Genomic DNA, 22,449 nt, shown 5'->3' with positions numbered 1-22,449 from the left:
TACTGTAACGAAACAAGAAGCACAGGCTTGAAGATGGAGGTGATTAATGCTGCTTCAGTCTCAGGCAGGCCATGGAGCGGGCGCCGTTCAGAACTGTCTGAAGGCGGCAGCTGCTCCTCGGCTCCAGCAGGCGGTGTTCGCGCAGGAGTATGCTCTCGGCCCCAGGGTTGTCAGGCAGCCTTCCAGTTTTTCAAGAGAAGCTGGAAATTCAGATTTGTATATGAGATTTCCTGGAGAAGTACATTCCAAATTAAAAACAAAACCTCTGTGGGCCATCAATTTGCAACCTGCGTTTAATTTAGGGACTCATCTGAGCCCCCTTGAGCTCCGTGTGTTTCAGATTTAGTTGGTAGATAAATCATAGATTTCCATCCGTGCCCCTTTCCTAATCAGCTAGAAAAGTAAGAGGAAGGAAAGGTCTTTAGGAAGTTAGCTGTGCAGATTCATAGCTGATCACCTCCTACCTAATTAGATCCTTCTTCAGATCTTTTTGAGAATTTGATGAGGACTATGGACTTTCTCCCCGGGGAGAAATACACATATGTTCGTGCATGCATGTGCAGTTTAGGGTAGAGTTTCAGACTCTTCAGATTCTAGAGTGAGAGCCCCTCCTGCTAGCAGGAAGAATATATGTTCTGAAACGACGAATCCCCTCCTTCCTCTCTGTACAGATGACGCCTCTGCCGTGTTTTCATGGGCTTCTGCCTGTGCAGAAGGTTGTCTCTTTCTCTATGCATCTTGTATTTTGTGAAAATATTTTACATTAAGAGCATTTTTGAAAGTTTTTTAAAGTTTCCATTAAGTTCCTTTTCATCATATAATCAGAACATTGATATTTGTAAATAAACAAATTAACAAACTTAAAGTAAGAAACAATAATTAAGAAATTTTTACAGCTCTCTTTTCTTATTAGCAACTTTGGAAACAGGTTTGTATGATTCCCAAAACTTAGACCTATCTACCTTTCCACTTTTAGGCAATCTAATAGTTAACCTCTTTTATTACTTCCAACAAGAACTTATAAAGTATTTTCTCCACTTTAGGAGAAGAATATCTTCCCTCTAGATGCCTAAGTCAAGTATTTTAGAATCTACTGTAAATAGACTCTGCTGTCAGTGATGTCTTTGCCATGGACTATAACTGTGGTCCAAAATGACGGCAGGAAAGAGGGGAGTGCCAGCCCCCTTTATGATTTCTGGTCCTTTTCATTTCATTTCTCTTCTTCCAGTGCTGGACATCAGCATGCTCTCCTCCCAAGATGTGGTCCGTATGCTGTTGTCCCTGCAGCCCTTTCTCCAGGACGCCATCCAGAAGAAGCGCACGGGCAGGACCTGGGAGAACATCCAGCATGTGCAGGGGCCACTCACCTGGCAGCAGTTCCACAAAATGGCAGGACGGGGAACCTACGGTAGAATTCCTTCCGGTTTTTTGTTCATGAAAAGCAGCTTAGTTATGTCAAGTCCTTGCTTCCCTGACAAAACAGCATCTTTTTCCTCATGACTATTAAGTTTTATAATCTCTGTTTTCTGAAAGTCAGTTTTGGAGATAAGGTTTCTAAACATCCTTGGCACAGTCACAGTCACAGTCACAAATAATCCCTAAATAGAGTAATCGTTAAGAGTCTCCTCGCCCTTCCAGTCCTCACTGCGTTTTCATCTGGATGAACTTCTGAATCAGTTCTGTCAGCTTCTTCATAGTTAGGATTATAATGCTTATCTTAAAAAAAGGACATAGTACTGTTTGGAAAACTAACTTTAACTTACTCTAGTCTGCCCTCTGATTTTGTTGAACCTTTATAAGCACGTTCTGACTCATTTAAGTTTCTTCATCAGAGGCCATTTAATCAGAGGATTTAAAGAAAAGTGTCACGTCAACCTACAATAAAATTTCTGATGCCAGAATTAAGACTAATGCGCCAGGAAACTCCACACTGTCCAGGTTGTGGAAGACAGCCTTTCGAGCAGCTTCCTAAACTACAGTTTTGTTTCAGGTTCAGAAGAATCCCCTGAGCCGTTGCCCATCCCCACCCTGCTGGTCGGCTACGACAAGGACTTCCTCACCATCTCGCCGTTCTCCTTGCCGTTTTGGGAGAGGCTGTTGTTGGACCCATATGGAGGCCACCGTGATGTTGCCTATATTGTGGTGTGTCCAGAAAATGAGGCCTTGCTCGAAGGAGCCAAAACATTTTTCAGGGACTTGAGTGCTGTATACGAGGTGAGAAGGATATGAAGATTGTTTTTATCATACAAGTCTTCAGATGGTTTCTCGTTTTTATGACTAAATTTTAAAGAACAAATATCTTCAAAGTAGGTCTCAGAGAACATTTGCAAATAGTTGTAGGATGAAGAAAAGAATTAAACTGGCATGTGTCTCTAGAAGTACATTGCTTTCTCATCTTAGCTTTATATTTCATTAGATTTAAAAGATTCCCTCTACCAGCTTTACCACATACATCTTAAAATCCCATCAGCTGTTTTTTTCCCCATTTATGTGCTTGAGTTTAAAAGTATTGCTCATCGGGGGATAGTGATTGTTCAGAAGATGAACTTTACAAAAAGAAAGCACATCTCTTGAGGGGGCGGGGAGCAGTTCCTGAAAACAGTATAAAAATGTTTAGCTTGATAGTTTCTGAATCAAAAGACATTTAGTGAATCATGTCTCTCATGTTATATTTGACACTGCATTCATTGTAATAGTAAAATTTTGATACATATTGATAATGTCTAACAATAGTAAAAGCCGTTTAGATAATTTTATATATTTAGTACATAAATTCCTGTTACTTTTGAAAAATTAGAATCATGCGTATCTAAGAGCAGGTGCCACATATCTTTTGCTAAAGTACAGATACACTAAGTTTTTTGTACCTTATACTTAAGGTATCTTTATATTTGACAAGATTCAGTGAAATTAGTATTTATAAAGTATTTAGAACTGTGATAGGCATGTTATAAGCATATGAAAGTGTTTGTTAAATCAGATGCCAAGTTAAATTTCAAAAATATTTCATAATAGAACATCACTGTGTGTGTGAGTACACATGAAGTTGTGAACTTATGTGTTGCTACAAAGAAGTGAGAAGATGCCAGTGTGTCAGATGATGGTGTTAATTAAACCACTAAAGGAGACTCTTGGATACAGTAATTTCTGAACAGTGCCTGGTCCATGAATGTGTTAATAATATTAAATCATGATTACCCTGAGAGAAAATTTGTCAAAGCAGTTTTAAAGTTGGCCATTCTCTTGAATGAAGCTTTCAACATAAGTTACAAAACAAAAAAGGATTGCAGGATTGCTTTAGATCTTAATGACTTTATTAGGATTGCTCATTTGGCAGTAATGCATATCTGCTTCAGATGAGTGTGCACTAGAGAATTTTATAGAGGTTTTAAGCCTTCCGTTCTTCCACAGTAGTATGACCTCTTCTGCTGGTCAGTAAGTAGTTAAGTAGCTTACTTTCTGCAGGTGTGTATTGCTAATTCTCTGCCGTAAGCACCCATTTGATGTCCTAGAGGTTAATAACAGAATCTCATTGTGCTAAAGAAAACTACTTACTTTTAAGAAGTGATCAGCATATCTACTGCTTCAGTGGCCTCTGCTATTAGTGATCTCCAAATCTCTGTAACAGCGTAACAGATGGCCCATAAAATTTTAATGTCGTCTTATGGGAAAAATCATGAGTACGGATTACTTAAGAGGTTTTAGTGGACATATGTCTCAGTCAGCCTTTGTAGGCAGGAATCTGGTTAATTCTTTACTTGACCATTAGCAATCAGGTAGTGCTCAGCAATCTTCCCTTATGCAGGAGGAATTGGCTGGAGTGAAGAAACATTTATTTTTCCTTAGAGAGGCTAGTCCAGGTTTTGGAGAGACAGCAATTGCAGGGCACATTACAGTTACTAGAAAGGACCAGCTTACAATGGTTTGGTCGCCTGTGGCAGCCCTGAGAGAACAAGGAAGATGCTTCCCCGTGTGTGGTTAAGAATCTCCGTAGTGAGTGATGCTGCTGAACAAGGAGCAGCTCTTGCTGTAACAGTGGTCTGGTTTGTGCTGTCAGATGTGCAGGCTTGGGCAGCACAAGCCCATCTGCAAAGTGCTGCGCGATGGGATCCTGCGCGTGGGGAGGACCGCTGCGCAGAAGCTGCCGGACGAGCTTGTGAGTGAGTGGTTTAACCAGCCCTGGGGCAGCGAGGAGAACGACAATCATTCCAGACTCAAACTTTATGCGCAAGTTTGCCGCCATCACCTAGGTAAGTGGGGATTTATTTGGTCAAGTCGAATTTGGGAAGTCATATGGCAGAGTGCCCCGCCCCCCAGTCGAGATGCACCATTACGCTTCTTTGGTGTCAGGGAATGTTAGTGTTCCGTCACTGTATTTATTTAGGTCGAATTTTTGCATTCTAGGTAGTTAAATGCTAATTTTTATGCGCACATATATTCTTTTCTTTTTTTTCAAGTGAAGCTTTTCTCCAGAATTTATAACAAGTAGCTCCATGTTCACCTCTGTTTGCAGAACATATAAGCTTATGTTCAGGTGCGGAGATAGCATTTTGGGTGTTATAATCAGAGCATCGCAGCATGGAAGCGTAATTTTTTTACAAAGTGGCCATTCTGAATTTCTGACTCAGCCAGACACTGCAGAACATGCCTAATGTCGCCTCTCTGCATACTCTTTCAGCACCTTATCTAGCCACTCTGCAGCTCGACAGCAGCCTGTTGATACCACCTAAGTACCAGACCCCACCAGCAGCAGCGCAGGGACAAGCTGCACCTGGGAACGCCGGGCCTCCAGCTTCAAGTTCAGGGCCGGCCGCTCCCTCCACTGGCAGTGCATTTAATCCCACCTCTAGCGGCAGCGCTGCAAACCCGGCAGCAGGCGGCTCCGCACCTGGTTCCTCTGTGCCACCGGCCTCCTCATCTGCCTCTGCTCCCGTCGTCAACCAGATAAGCACTACCTCCTCCTCAGGATTCAGCGGTAGTGTCGGAGGGCAGAACCCCAGCTCCGGGGCCAGCTCTGCAGAGAGAACACAAGGGAACATAGGCTGTGGTGGAGACACGGAGCCTGGGCAGAGCTCCTCTCAGCCCTCGCAGGATGGACAGGAAAGGTGTGGTACTCGGTGTCCATGACAAGCACCTTCAGCTTGGACCCCTGTCTGCTCTTCCTTTGCCCCCTTCCCCTCAGCCACACGAGTCTCTAAACCCAGTAAAGGGCTTTGTTTCTCTCCTTCCCAAGAGAAAGTAACAGCTGTCAGTCTGTAACTTAGAACTTTGAGACTTCTTAGAAACTTATTATTAGTATTACTAAACTTTTTAGCCTAAAACTATTCCTAGTATAATAGGACTATCAGTATACTTACTAGTTAATATACTTAGTAAGTTTATATTGATTACTATTAATATTATTATATTAGTATAATATATGGACAGTAACAGTAAACTCTTGCTGTTAACACAATAGTATGACAAAGCATCTTCGCAGAATCTAGCCACAGGGGGAAAGACAGCTGGAAAAGCCATCTCCCATGTTAGAGGAGCATAGTGTCGTTTTCCGTCGATCTTGGTGCCAGCTGCTTTGGTTTGCCTTCATTTTGCTGCATATTATTGTTCCATTTAATCTGTAATCATTGTCCAGGGAGTCAGTGTGCTCTGAAATGGGTTTATTTTGTGGAAGTGTCTTACGAGGGACTCTCTCTGCAGTGTCACAGAAAGGGAGAGGATAGGAATCCCCACCGAGCCTGACTCCGCAGACGGCCAGGCCTACCCTCCAGCTGTGGTCGTCTACATGGTGGACCCCTTCACTTACACCGCAGAGGAAGACTCCACTTCCGGAAACTTCTGGCTGTTGAGTTTGATGCGCTGCTACACAGAAATGCTGGATAATTTACCTGAGCATATGAGAAATTCTTTCATTCTCCAGGTAACTGTTTGCAAGGTTTTTTTACTTTATTGTTGTTTTTATGAAAGTAAATACAAGTTCATGATTTTTTCATAAATTGGAAGTATACAGAATAGAAAAAATTATTCTATTTTTTAGATTCAGCCATTATTAAGATTTTGATGTTTTTCTAGCCTTTTTTCTGTTTGTTTACACAGTTGAGATCATAGTTTTAATGTAACTTGTAGTATTTTTGTATTTAAAGTCATTCATGAACACTTTTCCATGTTACTTAAAATTCTCACAAGCAACGTACTTATTGACTGTGTATTTTCCATGTTTAACCGTTCCTGCACAGTGAGGTATGATTACTTTTTTCTACCTTTTCACTATTATAAATACAACCATAATAACATCTTTATGAATAATCTCTTTTTCACATTTCAGGTCATTTCTTAAAGTGAATTCTTAGATAAAGATACTGATAACTAATGTCACATTCCTTTCCCAAAAGGCTATAGCTACTTACATTTCCTTCAGCAGTGAGTGAGCGTATATCCATTGTCACTGAACCCTCATCAGCTTTATAGTGTAGTAATTTTTTTAAATTTATAATTAATAGGTAAAAAATTATATTCTTGAATGTTTGGATTTTGTTTTACTGTCGCTTTAATTAAAGCCATCTTACAGAATCAAAAGATTGAAATTAAAGTTACCAGAATAGGTTGTTGATAGTTTTTTATGGATTTAAAGTTTGTCTCAAATGAATAGACAGTAATTCCAAAGATTCTATGTATACTATGTGTATACATTATAAAAATGAGAAATATATCAAAAAGCAAGTCTTTAAGTTTCAGAGCATAGCAACGATAAATCGAGAATTTATCCCTAAAATGGGAGCAGGGTAATTTCTAAGCAACAGTGTGACTTGACCGGCAAAGGGGCACCTCTTCTTAAATTGCTGGTGTACATTTGGAATATAGGACTCTGTCACTGAAAGCAGTTAAGGGGAATTATATCATGTTTGGCATGTCTGTATTTTAAGACCACAGTTCCCTTCCCCGCGCAAGTAAAGAATTCATGCCATTTCATTTCCCAGCTTTCCTGTTGCCATATTAGATCTCTTTCGAGTAGTGTTTATATTTGTGTCTGCAGATTGTGCCTTGCCAGTACATGCTGCAGACAATGAAGGATGAGCAAGTTTTCTACATTCAATACTTGAAGTCCATGGCGTTTTCAGTGTACTGCCAGTGCAGGCGGCCTCTGCCTACACAGATCCACATTAAGTCCCTCACCGGGTTTGGGCCTGCCGCCAGCATCGAGATGACCCTCAAGAACCCGGAGGTAGGTCGCAGCAAAGCAGAAGTTTGCAGAGAGAGTACTGTCACACTAAGGACGCACGCCGGGAGAGGTGGCTGCTTGGTGGCCTCATACCTTCACGTGAGAGCGGCAGCTTGCTTTAATCCTTAAGTTAAAATAGAGGAGCTACTTCTATGAACTTGAATAATGTTTTGAGAAAAGAGGCACACTCTGGCTATTTTTTGAGGTAGAACCTAAGGCAATAATACACTTACCCCTTTTACTTACTAACGTTCGACTTGCCTACATTTGTTTTATTCTTTACTCCTTGAAGCTAATCTCCGTCTTAGTCACTCTCCCCTGGCCCAGCTCTCCCCCGCCAGGAGCGGCCACTGCAGGTGCGCTTGCTCTGCCTGGGCCCCTCGTCCTCTGACGCACGTTCTAAGAGGGAGTTGCTTTCTCCTCTCCTTGTCCGGGTGCTGCTGAATGTAAATGAATCGCTCCATCTTCACAAATCTACTTCCCACGCTGTGTACTTCAAGCGGAATTTTAAAACACCGAATCAGAAGTTGTACACTGTTGCTTTGCCAATCGCCTTATCCTGAAGACAGATGTACAGGGCAATGTTTAGAATTTTCAAAGCCTTCTAAACTCAGTTCCCACAACTTTTGCATGAAACCTATTAATAAAGGCCAGCAAACACCTCCTCACCATAAGAGAACTTAAAAACACAAAAAACTGCTAATTTTAGTTAATAATGTAAATTTTTCTGGGAAACTTTGAAATGTTTATAAGTGAAAAAAAGTGATGCACTACTTAATACTGCATTTGTTGTAACGTGGGTCAAGTCAGCTTGGCCCCGAGAGAGGAAGCTACTTAGCTGACAACTTTACATTCATTCTGGGCGTACAGAAAATTTCTGTCTTTGGCAATTTTAGGTTAGTTTATTCTTTTGAGTTTGCATTGTTTATTTCTGGGGTTTTTTTGGGGGGCGGGAGGTAACTAGGTTTGTTTGCTTATTCATTTATTTAAAAGTATTTTTGGAGGAGGCACTAGGGATTGAACCCAGGAACTCGTGCAGGCTAAGCATGCTCTCTACCACTGAGCTCTACCCTCCCTCCCATATTGTTTTTGTTCATCTCTTTTATCTACTGCTAGATTTTTCTAGAATCAAAATATGTTTCTACTTGTTCATTTGTGCTTAGAAATTATGAGTTTGTGCCTTTATAAACTTTGAATCTTTTACTTATTTACTTCTTGTGGTTATTCTGCAATTCAGATGCAATCATTCCTTATGCTTTAGTAATAAATTATCACAATTTCAAATGATAACTGGTAATAGTGTCCATTTTCCTAGAAGAGAAGAAAGGCTGACTACCTGCATTACGATATCCCAAGGTGTTATGTAACATTTTAAACGATTATAACGTACTGGCAGAATACTATGAGAGTTCATGAGATAAAGTGGGACTTGGATTAAAATAAATTGCAAAACTATGCTTTTTTTTTGTTTTGGAACAGGAAGAGAGAAATCAATCATTTGATTTTATTAAAAACCAAAGAACCAAATGTTATGAATATTTTTTGAGGTTTATAAATTTTTATCTGCATTAAGGTAATGAATGGCGCATTGCTAAATACTGCCTCTCCCTCAGTCTGAAGCTGGAGTTTTGCATTTTCATTCAGTAAATAGAGCTGAGTGTCTGCTGGGTGCCAGGCGCTGTTTTTGGTGCTGATGGTGCAACAGTGAACAAAACACCAGGCCCCTGCCTCCGGGAATTCTCATTCTCTGCAATGGCATAGTCTCGTGCAAGCACATTTCACATAAGAAAGGGCGTATTTCAGTATTTGTCATGCAAATTTTAGAAGAAAAGTCCTATTGCTGGTATCACTTTTGTTGTTCATAGAACAGCTAGCTTCTCAAAAACAGTTTGGGAATAATGTGTTACCTAGTGAGTGATGTATCAAAAGCTGCCTATTTCTTGTAAAATATTTGACATTTAACGTTTTGTTTTACACACAATTTTAAGGCGACCTCATCTGGACTCTTTTTTTTTTTTTTAAGCTTCATTGAGATGTAATTCACAAAGCATAAAATCAATCCTTTTACTCGTATAGTTCAGTGGTTTTCAGTTTATTCACAGAGTTGTACAACTGTCACCACTATCTAATTTTAGAACATTTCATCAATCCAGAAAGAAACTCTATACCTGTTAGCAGTCAGTCATTTTTTCCTCCCTTTAATTCCTGACAACCACTGTCTGCTTTCTGTCTCTGGGGGGTTGCCTGTTCTGGACATTTTATATAAATGGAATCGTATAATATGTAAGCTTTTATCTCTGACTTCTTTAACTTAACAGTGTTTTCAGGGTTCATTCACATCATAGCATGTATCAGTACTTTATTTGTTTTTGTGGCTAAATAATATTTCACTGTATGGATAGACCACATTTTGTTTATCCATGTATCAGTGGGTAGACATATAGGTTTTTCCACTTTTTGGCTATTGTGGATAATGGCGCTCTAAACTTTTATTTATGAATTTTTGTGTGGATATATGTTTTCATTTTTCTTGGTAAATACCTAGAAGTGGAATTTCTGGGTCTATGGAGAGTGAATGTATGAGTGATGAAGTTAACTTTGAAACTTGAGCAAATCATTAAGTATCTCTGTATCTCTAAAATGAAAGAACTGGATTAAAATATTTCCAAGGTCTCTCTTAGCTTTAAAATTCTATAATTCCATTATTACTATTTCTCATGCTGTGTATTTCAAGGGGTTGGCAACTCTGCGGGCTAAATCCAGCCTGCAGCCTGTATTTGTGGGACCAGCTAGGTAAGAATGATTATTACAGTTTTAAAAAGAGAAGATTATATGACAAAGACTCATAAAGCCTGAAGTATTTACTGTCTGGTCCTTTAATTAAATTTGCCGACCCCTGCTGTAGTTTACTAGATATTGAAATGTGTATAATAGCAGTAAACAAAGATGAGAATTAAATTTCATCACAGTTTATCTAAAATGTTTGTTTTAGGTAACAGCTAGTGCTTTGATTTCTTAAATTACGCACGCGCACATGCACGCGCACACACACACATTAAAGTGTAATACACATACTTAAAGGTAGCCAGTCTTAAGTATATTGCTTGTACCCTAAATAAAAATATTTAACAAGCACAAGAAACAAAACATAAAAAGCATCCAGAAAGCCTCTAATGTTCCTTCTAGTCACTCCAGTGGTAATCACTGTTCTGACTTACAACATAATTTTGCCTGTTTTTGATTTTTATATAGATGGAATCATGTAATTTACAGTCCTTTGTGTCTGGCTTCTAACACTCGGTGCTGAGAATCTTCTGTTCTGTTGCTTGTGGTGGTAGTTTTTTAATTCTCTCTGCTGTTCAGTGTTTGTCTTGTGTGACTCTGTCAGTTTATTATCCACTTCACTGTTGATGGGTATTTAGGCTTTTTCCTGTTTGGAGCTGTTATGATTGATGTTGGGAACATTCTTATCCCCATCCTCTGTGAACACGTATGTGCATTTTGTAGGGTCACAGGGTGTATGTTCAGTTCAGCAGATGCTGTCAGACACCTTTCCAGCGGTATTGTATCATTGGACAGTTCTAGTTGCTCTGTATTCTCACCAGGACTTGACGTTTTCTTTATTTCAGACATTCGTATCTCACTATGGTTTTAATTCACTTTCCTAATGACTAAAGAAGTTGGGTCAATTTACTTCCTCAAATAGTAATTTCTTTTAGTAAGGAAATACTGGCTTGGTTGGGTTCCCTACCTTAAACAATCTTTTTGTATCATTCTTATTTATATATATAGCATTGGTCAGGCGCAGTCTGTTGTCATTTATCCCTGTTGGTTGCACTCAGTGCTGTTCTGGGTTTTCTTGCAAGTGTTAGGTTGAGTGGCTTTGTGTTGATACTGATTCTGATTTTGATTTCAGCGGCCCAGCCCAATCCAGCTTTACTCCCCTCCTTTTATATTGGCCCCAATCAAAGACAAGCAGACAGAGCTGGGAGAGACGTTTGGTGAAGCAAGCCAGAAATACAACGTGCTCTTTGTGGGCTATTGTCTGTCTCACGACCAGCGCTGGCTTTTGGCTTCCTGCACTGACCTCCATGGAGAATTATTAGAAACTTGTATTGTAAATATTGCTTTACCAAACAGGTGAGGAGCCTTGGTGTTTTTGGTGCATGTAAATTGATGCTATGCCTTTTCTCAGATGTGGATCGTCCTAATTTTGTCTCTAAATGCAGTGGGTACCATGTGGGTGGGTTCTTTGGAATTTTGTTGGTTTTGTCTCACTAAGTGGTAACTTTGATCTGGGGAACCCGTTTCTGTTTCTGTTTTAGATCACGGAGGAGTAAAGTGTCTGCACGTAAAATTGGACTACAGAAGTTATGGGAATGGTGCATAGGCATTGTTCAGATGACATCTCTACCCTGGAGAGTTGTAATCGGGCGACTTGGGCGTCTTGGCCATGGGGAGCTTAAAGGTGAGAAATTCCTGCAACAAAGGAGAAGGGCTGAGCTAGTGTCCTTAACCGAGCTGAGGGAGCAAGTTGTAAAGTTGGTAGTAAGAATAGAGCAGATTATGTATTCTGGTTCTTTTAACCGTGTAGGATAAACCAGTGGTTTTTAGACTTTTCATTAGTAACAGAATCATCCGTTCCCCGAAAAATCTTAAATATTGAACCCCAATATATACAACAGGAAAAGAATGTCTTATTAATATAAAAGTGGTACTTAAATTAGAATTTCTAACATTTACGTATATACTGAGTCAGTGAGAAGAACCAGTCCATTTTAAGTGGAAAATTCTACCTCAGAGGCAATGGATGATAGTAGAAGTCATGTGAGAACAGCCTTCAGTGTCTTTCATTTTGTGTTGGGTGGTTGGCGGTGATGGGTTCTATGTCTGTTTTTGTCTTGGTGGCATAACAGCAGGAGAACCCTGACTGACAAGGACGAGTAGTTACAAACTGAAGCAGTCTTTGTTCTCATTGCCACTGTCTGATTTTCTTCAGTCTGGAAACTTAAGAGAGCAGATTCTTTTAAGTTGAACCCCCCGGTGTAGCTGCCAACTGCTTATATTCCTTATCGTAAGTCTAACAGTCACAAAGCACTGTAACTGCAACACAGCCCAGCTGACCACTGGCAGCTGCCTTGCCTGGCATCGAGCCCAGCTCATTTATTATCCTAGTCTGGCTGCTTGTACAGTTTTATATGAGCAGTATGAACAGGCCTAGATTATTTTTTTTTAAGCCCTAGCAATTCATGACACATTATAAAAAGTTCAATATATGCATATTTGTGAGAAGTTTTTTTTCTAAGGTCTACACAAAAGCAAGCATATGTCACAAATTAGCTTGGTAGTTTTGTACATGCCAAGTATATTAGGGCAGAGTTGGCAAACTTTCTTTGTAAAGGGCCAGATAGTAAATATTTTCAACTTTGCAGGCTGGCCATCCACTGTTGTAACTACTCAACTCTGCCATTGTAATGTCAAAGCAGCCCCAGTGAATGGGTGTGGCTGTGTTCCAATAAAACCTTGTTTACAAACAGGTGGTGGGCAGAACGTGGCCTGCAGACCATAGTTTGCTGACCCTTGCGTTAGAGTGTACATAGTTACATCAGGTATTTGTGGAACCCCTGATACAGATGTACCTGGCATTGTAGCAGGTGCCCAAGTGAGTTATTTATTAGGGTTTAACAGCAGTTCATACGAGTCTTATATTATATGTATTAAATGTTTTGTTAGGAATCTGTTGTACACAGAATTTTTTTAGTATTGAATTACACTGTAGCTGAATAGAAAATATTACCCTTTTCATTTTTTAAAGAGTATTATTCTTATAATGAATCTGTATCAGTTGCCTGGAGGTCTAATACATTAGAGGATTCATCATTTCATTTCTGTCAGAATTCCTATCTTCTCTCCTAGTATGCCTTTTAGTCAATCTTACTTCTTAAAGGCTTTGAGCCACACTTAACCCTTGGGAAAAGTCGGACTATAATAGAAAAGAAGAAGAGGGGATAAAAATGTAGCCTAACAGTCTAGTCACTTGGTGTTTTGGAAGATTATTAAGGCCATTGCCTTCCTGTGTTAATATTTTTTAGAAGAGACACACTCTTCTTATCTGTTGGAGTATAAGTTTGACTGAGGACTCCATCAAAAGATTGAGAGCATTTTAAATACAGAACTCACATCTGATTTTTCTGTGGTTTTTTAAAATTCGCCCTCCATGTTCCCGGCCACTTTAATTTCAGCCACTTCAGTTTGATGCTCATTAGGAATATGAAATGTGAAACGTTTTTTTCTTCCACCTGCTTTTTAAGGGGAGAGCAGCCTGTTTGCAGAAAGTGTATGGAAGTAGGGAAGCCTGCAGTGGAGTGACATGTCATTGGGATGTGACATGCTCCGTGTGTGTCGGGGTCAAAATAGAGGACGAGTACTTTGCAGTTCAGGGAGTAACATAACCCTCAATGGTTCTGTGAGTAGACATAGTGCCCTTGTTTGGAGGCAGTAAACAAATAATAGGAAGAAAATTTGTGCCCATTTTTTAGTCTGAACAATTAGTGTGACGTCATTTGGAGCACCTTACTTGCACCCATTGTTCATCAGCTCTCGGGCGTGCTAAGGAAGGGTCCACTTCACTTCTGCCACTTGCCTCTCGTGAAACAACCAACCTACAGCAGGAAACAGTACAGGTTCGCCCCAACCGTGCCCTCTTCTAACAAGAAGTGTTGATAGGGGCAGGGCAAGAACCAGACCTGGAGACAGAGGAGAAAGGCTGGAACAGACTGGCATCGCCATCAGAAGGCATTTGTTGAAGTGCCTGAGTCTGTCTGGGTCTGTGCTGGAGTCACAGGTCATTTCGGATGTGGTTTCTTTCTACACAGTTGTAGACCTGTGTTTCTTTGTTAATGAAGTGTAACAGATGTCAAAGCCATATTCCCTTTAGGGCCCGATCCTGGAAGTGCAATTACTAGGCAGAACTGGTAAAACGCTCAAACCTCACATCAGTATGAATTTCTAAAGAGTATGTGTGACTGTGATATTTGATTCCAGATTGGAGTATCCTCCTTGGAGAATGTTCACTACAGACAATCAGCAAACGGCTCAAGGACGTGTGCCGGATGTGTGGAATCTCTGCCGCAGACTCTCCTTCTATCCTTAGTGCCTGCCTGGTTGCCATGGAACCCCAGGGGTCCTTTGTAGTGATGCCAGGTAAACTTCTGATACTTTCATTAATTAGGTATCAGAGCAGTTCAGTGCATTCAGACTTAAGTCCACACACAAGTGTGGAATGTATCCTTTTTATCTTTATGAGAAAAGATTGTACTTCGGACTCAAAAATGGAAACCATTTGGTCTCTTCCAAGGGGAGTGACTTATGATTTTATTACCTTTGTTGAACATCGCTGGGGAGAGAGCCTAAGTCCTGGATATGACTGAGCGCTCTTAGCGTCAGGTCCGCGTTAGTGTTGCCTGACCCCACTCTGTTAGTGCATGAAGATCGCCCTTCAGAAATGACTGAAGCAGGCATGCTGGGTACTTGACAGGCTCCCCAAGCAGCCTGAGGACATTTAGAGTCTCTGACACGGTTGAGGATGAACATGAGGCAGACAGGGGTCTGGTAGTCACAGTAACTCTCAGTAAGCATTAAGTGTCAAAACATTGTGGCCACAGAATTTTTAAAAAATTAGCAACTAAGCTATCTTATAATTTTATTACTAAGCACTGTTATCCTTTTTAAACCTGTTTTTACTATCTAAATGTTTCTTTGATCAAGTGAGAGACCCCAAGTGTTGTGGTGAGAGAATGGGGTTGCTTACGATTGGTCCAGAGAGACAGATGTCCTGTACCGGCCTGCTCCCCAGACCTGGAGTTAGCTATTGTCTGCATCTCTTGGGCAGATTACAGCATTTCTTTGTGCTCTGTCCTTCTCATGAAATGGGGATAGTACTTTCTACCCCGATGATTGAATGAGATGCTATGAATAAAGAATTTAGCACAGACTCTGGCATGTAGTGAGCATTCAATCAATATTAGGTGTAACAATTAATAGTTGAATGGTACCATTTCCATAGAATTGTGTCATTTAGGAGATCAGTCCTTTATAAATTGTGAGCAATCACAGGAGGAAAGAAAGTGTTATTTTTAGAGATACTTTTTCAATAATTAAAACATATCTGGTGGACTCAGTCCAGTTTTATCTTAGCCTTCCCAGTGTGAAATGCGGCTTCAGTTATCGCTTGTGCTCTGAGTCAGTTTCTTGGAAATATTTAAACAAGTGGACTCAACTTACAGTGTTCATCTCTCACAGCAGCTGTGTCAGACCTGCATGGCTCCAGCTCGGGTCCTCTTAAAACTTCATTGCTGAGTTGTTCACTGCTGTGTAAAAGGAATTGATACATTAGGTTTTTTTTCCTTTTTTAAGATGCTGTCACAATGGGCTCGGTTTTTGGCCGAAGCACTGCACTGAACATGCAGTCATCTCAGCTTAACACCCCTCAGGATGCTTCTTGTACACACATCTTGGTGTTCCCAACATCGTCAACCATCCAAGTGGCTCCAGCCAACTATCCCAATGAAGATGGGTTTAGCCCCAACAATGGTGAGTGGAAGACGCTGTCTGTATTGAGCTTAACTCCTTCAACAAGACACAGAGCTAGCACATGGAGTCAGTCATTGGGCTGCTGCAGGTTTTCAGTGTCGTCGTGAACAACAGACGAAATATGAAAGTTTGAAAAACCCTTGTGGTTTTTGAAGATTTAATTTACACTATTACCAAGACCAAGTAAACATTTTCCTCTCTTGGGTAATTAACTTTATCTTGTTTTTCATTAAAGGCAAAGTCATATCTGCTTGGTAGTCTCCTGTACATGACTGTCACTCTTGGAATAAATATTTCTTGATCTGATTTGAAATGTACGAAGATAGCACCTGCCTTGAGCTAGTCGAAGGGAATCTAATCTGCTCTAAAACAACTCCTTATTTGATTATTCTGAGTAGCTTTGTTTTGGTTTGAATATCTTAAGGCATTTGTTAAGAAATGATTACGTATAAACTGTAAAATGCTTATTATGTAGCCATTTGCACTGTTTTTTTTAAGAATTTTGCACAGCTGCCAGCAGCTACGCCCCTTAAATGGGGAGGTAAAAGGAAACCATCCTGCATGTATGTATGTATAACATACGTTGTATGATCACACTGAATCTTAGCAAAAATGTTCGTGGTGATCGGGTTTCCCCTTTACACTTTTCTTTCCAAATTTTCTGTGTGCACCTTACTTTTATAAAACAGGAGAGGATTTCTCAGTGAAAACATGCTTTGATCTGCTTGTGTAATAGGCCTCCAGTTTCAGGGCAGGTTCATACCTATAACGTGCATTAATTCAGCCTTCAGTACTTTAGATGTTAATTGGACACATACATGGAGTCTGCTGTTTTCTTGGATGGTGTCAGTTTTAACTTTGTTTAATAATTAAGTTGCTGCTCTAGCTGTTTTGCCATCTTTTTATGTGCCTTTAGAGGCAATACAGAGTATGGAGTTTAATTTTTATGTTCTTTCTTTCTCCATTCTGTTAATACTTCACATTCGGAGATCACCAGAGAGTACAAAATGAAAGAATGGTTTGCAGCGCCTTATCCCCAGTGGGCACACATGAAATCTTACTAAGTTGTTAACACCACACGCCTGTAACAGTCACAGGCCAACAAACAGTATATTGGTTAAGTTGGGGCTGTGGAGTCTCCTTTTAATTTTTGTGCTTTTTTTTCCTCTCCCCTCTAGATGACATGTTTGTTGACCTTCCATTCCCAGATGATATGGACAATGATATTGGCATATTGATGACTGGGAACCTCCATTCCTCTCCCAACTCCTCCCCAGTTCCCTCCCCAGGCTCTCCTTCTGGGATTGGCGTGGGCTCTCACTTCCAGCACAGTCGGGTAAGGACAGTTTGAAATGGGTTGTTTAAAGCACCGTCAGCCTTTAAGAAAATCCTCTAGAAGCATGATCATCTTTTACGACACGCACCTCTCTTCTTGGTGGTCGTGGTCCCTGGTACGAGAGAAACAGCAAGTGGGAAAGTGACGCTGTGGTGGTTCCACTTTGAATAAAGGCAGGGGTTCTGAAGTAATGTATTCTTATTCCTGATCTGTATGTTTAATCAGAAGACTAGTCCTATTACAGCGGCATGGGTTTTGTGCAATTATTGTTTTCTGAGCAAAAATTAATTTTGCTTGCTGCTTCCCAGTGATTTTTAAATTTTTTTGCCAAAATGGTGGCTTTTCAGAGGCTAGTTCAATAACCCTGCATATTTAACACGTGAAGTAACTGTGTTAATTGAAGAACACAGTGTCGCTGGGTAATTATTCTGAAAGAAGCCTAACTGTTGTTGTTCCGTGTCATGGAGCCTTCATTTAGGCAGTCGGTCTTCCCTGTGGCCAGCCTGCAGGACTGGGAAGAGCCTGCAGGGGGCTGATTTCGGAGAAGTGTCCAGGTTAATGCCAGAGTATTAAGGGAAAAAAACAGAGCTTACAACTAGTTTCATCCTTTAATATCGCAGGGATGGTGGAGGTGGTTTAGCCGGAGATTGAAGAGTTAAAGGTCCTGCCATCGCTCATGTTCACTTTGTTTAAAAGCTAGGTGATTCGTGTCTCCCTGCTGTATTATACTTTTTACCTAAAATGTTAAGAGATTGAGGGGTTAAGACACGGAGAAATAGCTATGTCTAACGTCTTAAACTGGACAAGTGTAAGCAACTCTGCTCACACTCTTTTAGACACAAAGATGTGCTTAGAGGAGTCAGGTTTCTGTCGGGCAGGACTTTTCCTGCCAGCCCTGTGTTTCCTGAAGAACAATCAAGAGAAAAGATTGCAGACTTGAGGTACAGAGCAGATGACACCATGGAAGGGCAACTCACATCGCTCCCTTCTGGAAGGAAGAGATTTTAAATGTCTTTATACTTCCTCCACAGTCATTTGCCAGTTAATGACAATTTATTGGTTCACTGGAGATGGAGTGGTCGGGACCAAGAACGCAAACTTTACACTGAATAGTTTTACTTTAGGATTAATGCGAATTCTAGAGGTAAATACAGCAGCCAAGAACGCGTGCCCTGAAGCTTGATAAATACAGCTCTGAATCACAGCCTGACTGACGTCTTACTGGCGTTACCACCGTGGACAAGCTTTCTTACCTTACTTTTCTCAGCCTTAGTTACCTTCCCTGTGAAATGGAAGTAACAGCAGTGGACCTGTCAGTACCAGCTGTTGTGATTCAGCTTCTCCATTAACAGAGAATTGGTAATTGAAGTGTAATGTTAGTTTTTTAAGAAACAGAGGCCTGCTGTATTTTGTCCCTTTGCTGAGGCCTCAAGCTATTGAATGTCACAGTTGAAACAGCACTCTGCTGAAGCTGGTCAGGTGGCCTTTTCCAGTCCTGAGCATCCTGGAGCCAGGTGACCTGTAAGAGTTTCTGCATTTCCTCTTTCTGAACCATTAACCATTCTTTGATACCAAATTAAGACATTACGGGTTGCAGTAAGTGCTGATTTTTTTAACCAACTCAGAATTAATACAACTTGGTGTAGTAGTTGAGATTTTTTTTCCCCCTTGAAACAGAAGGCTTTTGGGAACAAATGGATTACTTATTATTGCTTGCATAAAAAGTACGCTTTCATCTCTTGAAGCTAGCTAAGACAGTCACAGATGAGGAAAATGTCAGTTGCAGAAACGCACCGTGAGGCTCTCACAGGAGCCTGACCACCGGGGTTGCTGTGACTTGAAGCAGGGCTTCCTCACCAGCAGATCGCACACCACAGGCAGGTCAGATACTGGTCAAGTGTTGACAGTGGATGGTCAGGTGCGCTCATGTATTTTTGCTTGGTTGCTGGTGAAAGAACACATGGGTGTGGTGGTGCCATCCGCTGTCAGCTTCCACTCTTTCCATTTTTACTTTGTTACCTCACAGTGCTACGGAGCAGACTTTACATTCTGCAGAAAAGGAACCAGGAAAAAGAAATCTGCTTACTTGACTGACTTTTTTTTTTGCCGGTACCTTCTGCCTGAGCCGCAGTCGCATATCTGTGCAGGAAGGACTGCCTCCCCTCTTGACCTTTCTTGGTCACTTGACATTTTTGTGTGAGAGGCTGCCAGGAGAGGGATTAGTCACTGCACGGTGCCAGGTGAATTGATAAAAAGTTGGATGAAGGTGGTCAAAAGTCAAAAGGTACAAACTTCCAGTTATAAGTGTCCTGGGATGCACCATGTACAATGGGTTGACTCTAGTTAATACTACTATATTGTATACTTGGAAGTTGCTAATAGAGTAGATCTTAAAAGTTCTCATCACAGGGAAAAAAAGCTGTAACTATATATGGTGGTGGATGATAACCAGACTTGTGATTATTTCCCATAATTTGAATCATGGTGTTGTACACCTAGAACTAATGTATCTAAATTATAACACAACTTCTTTCTTTAAAAAAAAGTTAATTTTTTAAAAAAGCTTTCTTCGGCGATAGGGGCTGATCATGCTTTTGGAACTTTACTTTTCAGAGCCAGGGTGAGCGCCTTCTCTCTAGGGAAGCACCCGAGGAGCTGAAGCAGCAGCCTCTGGCCCTGGGGTACTTTGTATCAACTGCCAAAGCTGAGAATCTCCCCCAGTGGTTTTGGTCATCGTGTCCCCAGGCTCAGAACCAGTGCCCCCTCTTCCTAAAGGTTGGTGGTTTGGTGTCATTTTTTGAAGTTCGTGGGGGATGAGTGACTTTTCTTTGATGAGTAAAATTCCTTACCGAAACTGACCAAAATCAATTTTGTTAAGAAATGTCTTAGTCATTATAGTACTGTTCCCCGATTCTCTCACATCTACTTACAGTCTGAGGATATTTTACAGTTATAGGTAGAGAAAGTAGAATTTAGGAGAGGAACCCTAAACCGTGTCACAAAGAAATGAATCATATTAACCCGAGGAGGAGGCATCCTGCGACCCAAAGGTCCATCTAGGGAGGACAAGTGGGTTCTGCGTGACGGTCCTTCTCCAAGTCTGTATCGCACCGCGCTCAGTGAGGCTGAGCCTGGGCAGAGGTGATAACTGGTTGTCCTCTGCCTCCCCTGCCACAGGCAGGCGGCGCTCTTTTCTAGAGTAGGGCCGGAGTCAGCTACAGAGTCCACGTCTACGCTCCCGCCTTCCTGTATGTTTCTTGGGAATTTTTAATCCAAATTAAAGGTTAAAAACAAAAGCTCTCTCACTTCCAGTCTGGGTGAAAGAACACAAAATAAAACCCATTTCTCATCCACAGATTGGCAAAAAAGCCAAAGCATGATAACATACTCTACTGGCAGGGCCCTGGGGAGAAGGCCCTGGTGTACAGGGTGGGAAGGCCAGATAGCACAGCCCCGCACACTTCCCTTTGATGCAGAAATCCCACTTCTAGAAATCTATTCAAAAGAAACTTTGGCAAAAACCAAGTATGATGTATGTAAAAGATTAGGAACAAATGTATACCAAACCATATGGTACATCCTCATGGTGGAGTATTAGTCATTCGTAACAAAATAGGGAATATTTTTATGTAACTGTTTTATGGAGAATAGATGGTCATGGAGTAATCACTAAGATACACACACAGACATACCTGCAAATCTGGAAGGTTAAAGCCAGAAACAATTGAGTCATTTTCTTTTCCTGATGACTTAACACAGTATTATGAAATCAGAGAATTCATATAAAAAACCATGTAGTCTTTACTTCCAATTAGAATTATCAGTATGAACCTAGATTTATTTTTTCCTAAAAAAAGTACACTTTTTTTTTGTTTTGTTTTCTTAGCTCTGCCTCCTGAAAAGACTGAGGAGCAATGATAGCTTAGCAGCAGTAATACCTTTGAGACAGTTGTGGTCCCTAAATACACTTATAATTCAAAAGAACCAGAGTTCTTTGAGGAAATGACAGGTTCCAGTCTGAAGTAAGAAATGTTCAAGGTGTATGTGAGACATCTTGTCACGCCTAAAAATAAGGAAGTTACCAAAGATTATTAGAGTCCTATCTGAGGACCCAGTAACCAATTTGGAGGGGTTCCTGCGGCCCAGGGATGGCATCATTTGATCACTAACATGAACAGTGGTAGCAGCAGATTGATACAAATCCATGGGTTCATAATTCTGCTGAAAAACAAAGCATTTATAAGATTCCTTTTGAAGAGGCCATAACTCATTAATCTAAAAATTGAAAAATAGAGGATCAAGCATTTATATTGCCTCTTCTTTACATACTATATTTTTTAGTTATTTAATAAACTAAAACTGTGCTAAAACCAGTACATTAAACATCGATGGGGAACTAAGTAGTGGATAGAGCATGCTGGTACCTGCTGAATCCAGAGATCCGTCTTACTGCTTCAAGGGGACAGCTGACAGCAGGGGCCTTTAGGTGCGATGAGCCGGCACAGCACCGGCGCTGAAGTGTGGGGTCGGGAGGGAGGAGCCCGCCACCAGGACAGTCAGCCGTGTCCAGCCTGGGGCCTCTGCAGATTAAACCAGAAGAGAGATACTATTGAATTATTTGCAGTCGTTAAGCTTTTTCTTCCCCCAACTCTACGATACGGAGTTATGTGGGGATCACCTTGGGGTTGCTGAGCAGTTTAAAATTCGTAGACTTGTAGAAGCCCTGGCTTATAAGGACTTGAGAGCTCGTCTGCGTCTGGCAGACGTGGTCCTGCCTTACCTCGGCCCGGTGGTTGACTAGACCAGGACATAACTGTCTTCGTTCTTTTCCCAGGCTTCGCTGCATCACCACATTTCTGTAGCACAGACGGACGAACTTCTCCCTGCCAGGAATTCTCAGCGGGTTCCACATCCTCTTGACTCCAAAACCACGTCTGATGTTTTAAGGTAGATTCAGACCTCAGCAACGTAGCAGTGCAGTTTGAAATTACAGACTTGACTTCTGTTTTTCCAGGGTGTTTAATTAAAGTGTGGTAGTCACGGACGAGGTGCTGCCTTCTGTGCAGTGGAGCACTGTCTGGCCAGGGAGAGCCACAGTCCCTGGTGCGCGCACAGGCCGGACGGTGGGGCATGCTTCGTCACCTCCGGTCCTCGTGCCAGGACAGTCGCCCCTGCGTCCTGTTCAGAGGGAGCATTTCATGGAGATGAAAACAGAGAATTAGGGGGTGGGTAGGTAGAAGACAGTCTGGAACTTAAAGCACTCGACTTTGGAAGCCTTTTCTACCCTGCCTGACATAGATTACAT

At 41.2% G+C, this 22,449-nt stretch overlaps 1 protein-coding gene and 1 long non-coding RNA gene across 5 annotated transcripts in view; one reads left to right on the top strand and one right to left on the bottom strand.

The window, feature by feature from the left end:
• The window catches only part of MED13L (mediator complex subunit 13L), a 252,919-nt gene that overhangs the window by 226,937 nt on the left and 3,533 nt on the right, over nt 1-22,449 (top strand). For both annotated transcript variants that reach the window (XM_072953229.1, XM_072953230.1), the window contains exons 18-30: nt 1,229-1,408; nt 1,991-2,214; nt 4,058-4,250; nt 4,679-5,105; nt 5,698-5,917; nt 7,031-7,219; nt 11,133-11,356; nt 11,542-11,684; nt 14,261-14,419; nt 15,632-15,808; nt 16,987-17,144; nt 19,758-19,919; nt 21,979-22,091. In XM_072953229.1, coding sequence (XP_072809330.1) covers nt 1,229-1,408; nt 1,991-2,214; nt 4,058-4,250; nt 4,679-5,105; nt 5,698-5,917; nt 7,031-7,219; nt 11,133-11,356; nt 11,542-11,684; nt 14,261-14,419; nt 15,632-15,808; nt 16,987-17,144; nt 19,758-19,919; nt 21,979-22,091 — 2,569 coding nt within the window. The remainder of the gene's footprint in view (nt 1-1,228; nt 1,409-1,990; nt 2,215-4,057; nt 4,251-4,678; nt 5,106-5,697; nt 5,918-7,030; nt 7,220-11,132; nt 11,357-11,541; nt 11,685-14,260; nt 14,420-15,631; nt 15,809-16,986; nt 17,145-19,757; nt 19,920-21,978; nt 22,092-22,449) is intronic.
• Nucleotides 6,597-22,011, bottom strand: LOC140690944 (uncharacterized). 3 transcript variants are annotated; one of them, XR_012066357.1, is made up of 4 exons: nt 21,925-22,011; nt 21,569-21,724; nt 15,500-15,585; nt 6,597-7,775 (listed from the first exon to the last, which is right to left on the bottom strand). It is a non-coding gene; the product is annotated as an uncharacterized lncRNA (long non-coding RNA). The 3 variants fall into 3 exon arrangements; XR_012066358.1 differs by lacking the exon at nt 15,500-15,585; XR_012066356.1 differs by lacking the exons at nt 6,597-7,775; nt 15,500-15,585 and adding an exon at nt 18,940-19,193.

This window comes from Vicugna pacos, chromosome 32, assembly GCF_048564905.1.
Source record: "Vicugna pacos chromosome 32, VicPac4, whole genome shotgun sequence".
In the NCBI taxonomy this organism is placed as follows: Eukaryota; Metazoa; Chordata; class Mammalia; order Artiodactyla; family Camelidae; genus Vicugna; species Vicugna pacos.
This window is presented reverse-complemented; position numbering and strand designations above follow the sequence as displayed.